Source organism: Staurois parvus, unplaced genomic scaffold (genome assembly GCF_062004578.1).
Source record: "Staurois parvus isolate SC_StPar_1 unplaced genomic scaffold, SC_StPar_1.0 ptg002567l, whole genome shotgun sequence".
In the NCBI taxonomy this organism is placed as follows: domain Eukaryota; kingdom Metazoa; phylum Chordata; class Amphibia; order Anura; family Ranidae; genus Staurois; species Staurois parvus.
In genome coordinates, this window is record NW_028320363.1 from 162,501 (window position 1) to 170,000 (window position 7,500).

General features: G+C 50.2%; 1 protein-coding gene across 1 annotated transcript in view; it reads right to left on the minus strand.

The window, feature by feature from the left end:
- The window catches only part of TCF25 (TCF25 ribosome quality control complex subunit), a 37,287-nt gene that overhangs the window by 20,444 nt on the left and 9,343 nt on the right, over positions 1-7,500 (minus strand). Inside the window, exons 6-7 of the mRNA XM_089666163.1 lie at positions 7,153-7,245; positions 547-652 (exon numbers count right to left, since the gene is read on the minus strand). Of these exons, the coding sequence (XP_089522289.1) occupies positions 547-652; positions 7,153-7,245 (199 nt within the window). The remainder of the gene's footprint in view (positions 1-546; positions 653-7,152; positions 7,246-7,500) is intronic.

A 7,500-nucleotide genomic window follows, 5' to 3' on the forward strand; every position in this document is an offset into this window, starting at 1 on the left:
CGCAGCCTCGGCTCTTCCGTATTGTGCTGATTGGTGACTTGCAGTATATTGCTCCCTGCTTCGGATACGTCTGCAGATCATCGCTCCCGGAGCAAATGCTATTTTGCTGATTTATGATCTGTCCAGCATGGAGCTCTGGTGAGTTTTCCCGTCTCATTCGGTGGCGGATTTCTTTGGTGTTTTTTGGTTGATTTATAGAAGATTGCAGAATCTATGACCCCCTTGTGACGGGGGATGGACGTTTTATAACTATGGACACTATTATTTGAATTTATATCGTTTATTATTTTATTTATATTTTTTTTTGGTGTTCATCTAATATTTAGCGCATTCCTTTATTTATTTAGATTATCTAGAGTTCCTCTTTAGAAAACTCAACCAGAGAACACGGATTCCTGATGTGAAGTCACGAATCGATCGATGCCCCTCCCCCGCACAACCCCATCCCTCATCAATCATACTTTACGCTCCGTTCATTCTCCTTCCAACCAGATCAGCTTCCTGCTGTGTCCCCGCATCGGCCAGCCAGTGTGGGGTCAGGCTCACCTCCCATTCCTCGTACATCCTGCTGAGAAAGGTGTACTCCCGCCCCCGCAGAGAGAGGAAATCGATGAGAAGCAGCATACACAGGGGGTCGTCGTCTGGGTCCAGACTGCAAAGAGAGAACCAACGGCATCAGGAATCCCATTAACCACTTCAGCTCCATTTCTGGCACTTTTTGTTTACATTTTAAAATCATTATTTTTTGCAAGAAAATGTCTCAGAACCCCAAAAACATTAGAGATTGATTTTTAAGCAGAGACCTCAGAGAACAATTTGGTGGATTTTTGATGTCATACAGTATTTGCGCAGCGGTTTTTCAAATGCAATTTGTGGGAAAAAACACACTTTTTTAAAATGTTATTGCAAAAAAACGCAATACATAACCCAGTTTATGAAACACGATGTTACGGCGAGTAAATAGATACCAAACATGTCACGCTTTAAAATTGCGCACGTCCATGCAACGGTGAGAAACGGCGTACGTTTTACAATTCACAGGCGACGCTTTAAAACCCTTTAGATTTACAGAGGAGGTCCGGGGATAGAATTACCGCCCATGATCTGACCTTCGCGGTGATACCTCACATGTGGGGCGATCGTTGTCTGCGTGCGTGCGGGACTGATGTGTGCGGGACTGATGTGTGCGTTCACTTTTGTGCGCAAGCATGGGGAAGGTGGGGGGGTCACTTTAATTTTTTTTTACCGCTTTAGTAGAACTACTGCTACAGGGCGGCAGGACTGCGAACAATCACGTATATATACGTAATTTTGCATTTCCGGGTAGGGGGCGTGCGCCGCCCTATCCATGCTGCCGTTGGCAGCTACAGATGTCAATCACTCCAGCCGGAGATTCCCCGCCGGCGATCGCAGAGGAACACTGACAGGGGAGAGGTCTGTATGTAAACAACACGGACCTCTCTCCTGCCAGCAAGGACATGCTGCTTTGTATCTCTGCACAGCAGAACGTCTCCCTAGTAACACAGCACACAGTTAACCCTTTGATTGCACCAGATGTTAACCCCTTCCTGCCCAGTGCCATTAGTACGGTGTCAGGGCTTTTTATTAGCACTGATCACTGTATTGGTGTCACTGGGGATGTCAGTGGCAGTTAGTCAGTCTCCTCCCCCAGTGTCAGAATGTCCGCCGCAGTCCCGCTATAAGTTGCTGATCGCCGCCATTACTAGTATAAAAATAAAATCCCCGTATCTATCCCGCCATTTGTAGACGCGATAATTTTCACAAAAACCAATTAATTTACACGTATCGGGATTGCTCAGTGAAGACACGGAGCGGGAGACATTTTGGCCGAAAATTATGATGAAATTTTATTTTTTATTTTTTTTTACTGGACAAGTTTTTCAAAATTGTCGGTCTTTCTTTGTCTATAGCACAAAAAATAAAAACCGCTCAGGGGATCGAACACCACCGAAACAAAACTATTTGTGGGGGAAAAAGGACGTCATTTTCACAAAAATGACGGTCAATCCAAAATAAACAATCCCTCTAAATAATACTCAATCCCCTAGGCCAGGGGTAGGCAACCTGAGGCTCTCCAGCTGTTGCAGGACTACAAGTCCCATCATGCCTCTGCAAGTCACAGCTGTAACTGTCAGTTTTGTAATCTTTGCAATGCCTCATGGGAAATGTAGTTCCACAACAGCTAGAAAGCCGCAGGTTGCCTACCCCTGGCCTAGACGCAAAAAGTTTCACTTTCTCCCCTGAGAGTTCAAAAAAGTCAAGAAAGGCACAATTGGAGGCGGAATGTAGGAGATTGGAAGCTATAGACAAGTTTTGGGTTTACACGGATTAAAACAAATGTTTCCATGAAGGTGAATTTTTTTTTTTTACATCAGACGCCGAGAGACTGATGTAAGTTTCATTTGCATGATCGCGCAATTGTCAATTAAAAGTACCGCAACGCCGTATCGCAAAAAAATGGCCTGGTCGGGAAGGGGGGTAAATCCTCTGGAGGGCGAGGGGGTAAATTATTACTTTTTTTTTTTTCACAGTCGCTTTAATTTTTGTTCTTCACTTTTTACTTTTTCTTCCCACTTTTCCTGCTGTGACAAGGAATGTAAACCCCCCCTGGAACAGCAATAGGCAATGACAGGTACTCTTTATGAGACCCCAAATCCCTCCTCTGCACTTGAAAGCATTCAAAACACCAGAATCGCCAGGATCACGAAGATCGCAAGGATCACCAGGATCGCGAGGATCACCAGAATCGCCAGGATTACCAGAATTGCGAGGATCACCAGAATCGCCAGGATCGCGAGGATCACCAGGATCGTGAGGATCACCAGGATCACAAGGATCACCAGAATCGCCAGGATCACCAGAATCGCCAGGATCACCAGAATCGCCAGGATCACCAGAATTGCGAGGATCACCAGGATCTCCAGAATCGCAAGGATCGCGAGGATCACCAGGATCACCAGAATCGCCAGGATCACCAGGATCGCGAGGATCACCAGAATCGCGAGGATCACCAGGATTGCGAGGATCACCAGGATCGCGAGGATCACCAGGATCGCCAGGAGCACCAGAATCGCCAGGAGCACCAGGATCGCGAGGATCACCAGGATCGTGAGGATCACCAGGATCGCGAGGATCACCAGAATCGCCAGGATTACCAGAATCGCCAGGAGCACCAGAATCGCCAGGATCACCAGGATCGCCAGGATCACCAGGATCGCCAGGATCACCAGAATCGCCAGGATCACCAGAATCGCCAGGATCACCAGAATCGCGCGGCTCACCAGGATCACCAGGATCACCAGGATCGCTGTTTTTGAATGCTTTCAGATTTTTTAAATTGGCGCCGAAAGTTTCCAAGTAAACCGGAAGTTTTGTCCATTTTGGATTCAGAAGGATACCTGATGGAGCAGCGCTATGAATATACTAATTCCCTCCAACACAGCGATAGGATCCTATATGGATCTGTACATATGATCGCGAAGGTACGCGGGGAGGAACTTCTGGTACGCGGTGATGTCACTTCCGGCGTGGGCGCCATCTTGGTGCACCCTACACCCATAGTGGTGAAAAGTGATTGTTTTACTACTGATATGTGAGTAGTGGGCATTTTCATTCATATTAAACCGTTATGACACCACGGAGGATCTCTGTTTTATTACCTGGATCCTGTGTGGAGGGCGAGCCGTGTTGCTGATGTCAGCGGCTGGAGGAGAGGAGTGAGTGCCACCATTGCTGACACCGAGGGGGGTGATTGACCTACGAAGAGTATTACCTGTGAGGATCGGGGTGTGACCCTAGAAGCGAGCGGGCCCTGTGGGGTCACTGTAAGGAGGTGAGGGGCATTTTGTCCATTGGAGGATTTGCACCTGTGATGTGACCACGACTACACATTACCACTTGCGTGGTTTTCCATATTTGCAGCACGATTTCATGTTTTCTGTGGACTGTATTCATTGACGTATTTATGGGGCCCTGATTTGTAGTTGTCTGGATTTCATGTTGTCAAGTGTGCTTCACTTATCACGTGGCAGTCATTTATCCCCGCAGGAGGCACCATTTATCTGTAATTAAGTGATCCCTCAAGTGTGGATTGGAGGGGGGATCCCTCAAGTGTGGATAGGAGGGGGGATCCCTCAAGTGTGGATAGGAGGGGGGATCCCTCAAGCGTGGATTGGAGGGGTGATCCCTCAAGTGTGGATAGGAGGGGGGATCCCTCAAGTGTGGATAGGAGGGGGGATCCCTCAAGTGTGGATAGGAGGGGGGATCCCTCAAGTGTGGATAGGAGGGGGGATCCCTCAAGTGTGGATAGGAGGGGGGGATCCCTCAAGTGTGGATTGGAGGGGTGATCCCTCAAGTGTGGATAGGAGGGGGGATCCCTCAAGTGTGGATTGGAGGGGGGATCCCTCAAGTGTGGATTGGAGGGGGGATCCCTCAAGTGTGGATTGGAGGGGGGATCCCTCAAGTGTGGATTGGAGGGGGGATCCCTCAAGTGTGGATTGGAGGGGGGATCCCTCAAGTGTGGATTGGAGGGGGGATCCCTCAAGTGTGGATAGGAGGGGGGATCCCTCAAGTGTGGATAGGAGGGGGGATCCCTCAAGTGTGGATAGGAGGGGGGATCCCTCAAGCGTGGATTGGAGGGGTGATCCCTCAAGTGTGGATTGGAGGGGGGATCCCTCAAGCGTGGATTGGAGGGGTGATCCCTCAAGCGTGGATTGGAGGGGGGATCCCTCAAGTGTGGATTGGAGGGGGGATCCCTCAAGTGTGGATTGGAGGGGGGATCCCTCAAGTGTGGATTGGAGGGGGGATCCCTCAAGTGTGGATAGGAGGGGGGATCCCTCAAGTGTGGATAGGAGGGGGGATCCCTCTAGTGTGGATTGGAGGGGTGATCCCTCAAGTGTGGATTGGAGGGGTGATCCCTCAAGTGTGGATTGGAGGGGGGATCCCTCAAGAGTGGATTGGAGGGGTGATCCCTCAAGCGTGGATTGGAGGGGTGATCCCTCAAGTGTGGATAGGAGGGGGGATCCCTCAAGTGTGGATAGGAGGGGGGATCCCTCAAGTGTGGATAGGAGGGGGGATCCCTCAAGCGTGGATTGGAGGGGTGATCCCTCAAGCGTGGATAGGAGGGGGGATCCCTCAAACGTGGATTGGAGGGGTGATCCCTCAAGTGTGGATTGGAGGGGTGATCCCTCAAGTGTGGATTGGAGGGGTGATCCCTCAAGTGTGGATTGGAGGGGTGATCCCTCAAGTGTGGATTGGAGGGGTGATCCCTCCAGTGTGGATTGGAGGGGGGATTCCTCCAGTGTGGATTGGAGGGGGGATCCCTCAAGTGTGGATTGGAGGGGTGAACCCTCAAGTGTGGATTGGAGGGGCGATCCCTCAAGTGTGGATTGGAGGGGGGATCCCTCAAGTGTGGATTGGAGGGGTGATCCCTCAAGCGTGGATTGGAGGGGTGATCCCTCAAGCGTGGATTGGAAGGGGGATCCCTCGAGTGTGGATTGGAGGGGGGATCCCTCGAGTGTGGATTGGAGGGGTGATCCCTCGAGTGTGGATTGGAGGGGTGATCCCTGGAGTGTGGATTGGAGGGGTGATCCCTCAAGTGTGGATAGGAGGGGGGATCCCTCAAGTGTGGATAGGAGGGGGGATCCCTCAAGTGTGGATTGGAGGGGGGATCCCTCAAGTGTGGATAGGAGGGGGGATCCCTCAAGTGTGGATTGGAGGGGGGATCCCTCCAGTGTGGATTGGAGGGGGGATCCCTCAAGTGTGGATTGGAGGGGGGATCCCTCAAGTGTGGATTGGAGGGGGGATCCCTCAAGTGTGGATAGGAGGGGGGATCCCTCAAGTGTGGATAGGAGGGGGGATCCCTCAAGTGTGGATTGGAGGGGGATTAGGAATTTATTTATGATTCACGTGTGTATATTAGATCATCACTGTGTCACGTTTTATTTATATGTACAGATCCATATAGGATCCTATCACTGCCTTGGAGGGAATTAGTATATATTCACACTGAGCGGTGAGAATCCGGAACACGCTGAGCTGTGAGAATCTGGAACACTCTGAGCGGTATGAATCTGGAACACTCTGAGCGGTGAGAATCCGGAACACGCTGAGCGGTGAGAATCCGGAACACGCTGAGCGGTGAGAATTCCGGAACACGCTGAGCGGTGAGAATTCCGGAACACGCTGAGCGGTGAGAATTCCGGAACACGCTGAGCTGTGAGAATCCGGAACGCGCTGAGCTGTGAGAATCCGGAACACGCTGAGCGGTGAGAATTCTGGAACACGCTGAGCTGTGAGAATCCGGAACACGCTGAGCTGTGAGAATCCGGAACACGCTGAGCTGTGAGAATCCGGAACACGCTGAGCTGTGAGGATCCGGAACACGCAGACTCAGTGGTGGACTGACCAATTGGCCAGTAGGGGGTCCCATGAGATGCCCCTGGTACCTTTTTCATAGGCTTTTTTGCGTTTGGGCAAGGGCCCCATGTTCCCCTATTGCCCCGGGGCCCCATGAATTGTCAGTCCGCCCCTTCGCGGACTCCTGGCGCCTACTGCGAAGTATCGCTCTGTACACGATCTTCTGCTTCTATCCCTGGGAATGTTTTTACACCGATTGCTTTTATTATCAATAAGTACAGTGAGCACTACATGTCCCCTCTTCACATATATGATACACAGTAAGAGATCGACTTCACATCCGTGTATCAGCCTGAGCGAGGGGAAAAAAGGCACAATTTGACCTGACTTTAGGGTAAGAGGTCGAATGTGAAGGTGAGCGGACTGCATTTGGCCTCGTAACCTAAAGTCCGGTCGAATTGTTCCCTTTTTTTCCCCTCGCTCGGGCTGATACACGGATGTGAAGTCGATCTCTTATTCGGTATCATATGCAGCTCAAATGTGTATCATACATGTAAAGAAGAGGCGTGATTGCTGATGTACGGAAGACTCAGGAGAGATCACATGACCCGCACTGGTGTCAGGACTCACTTCAGGATGATGGATTTGTGGTTTTCATTATCTTTTCGGGACATTTATTGTGAAATAATCGATATTGCGGATTGCACAGATCTCATCTGAAGCTTCACTTTGTTTTCGGTGGAGTAAGACGGGTGTCTGAGAGCCGGGACTCACCTCAGGATGAGCTTACAGAACTCCAGGGCAGTTCTTGGACAACCTCTCTTCTCCAGGAACAACATGTGCTTGAAAAGAGCCAAGAAAAACCCCCTGTGGGAAGAACATGAGATTGGTGTCACCGGATTCATTCAGTGGGAAGAACATGAGATTGGTGTCACCGGATTCATTCAGTGGGAAGAACATGAGATTGGTGTCACCGGATTCATTCAGTGGGAAGAACATGAGATTGGTGTCACCGGATTCATTCAGTGGGAAGAACATGAGATTGGTGTCACCGGATTCATTCAGTGGGAAGAACATGAGATTGGTGTCACCGGATTCATTCAGTGGGAAGAACATGAGATT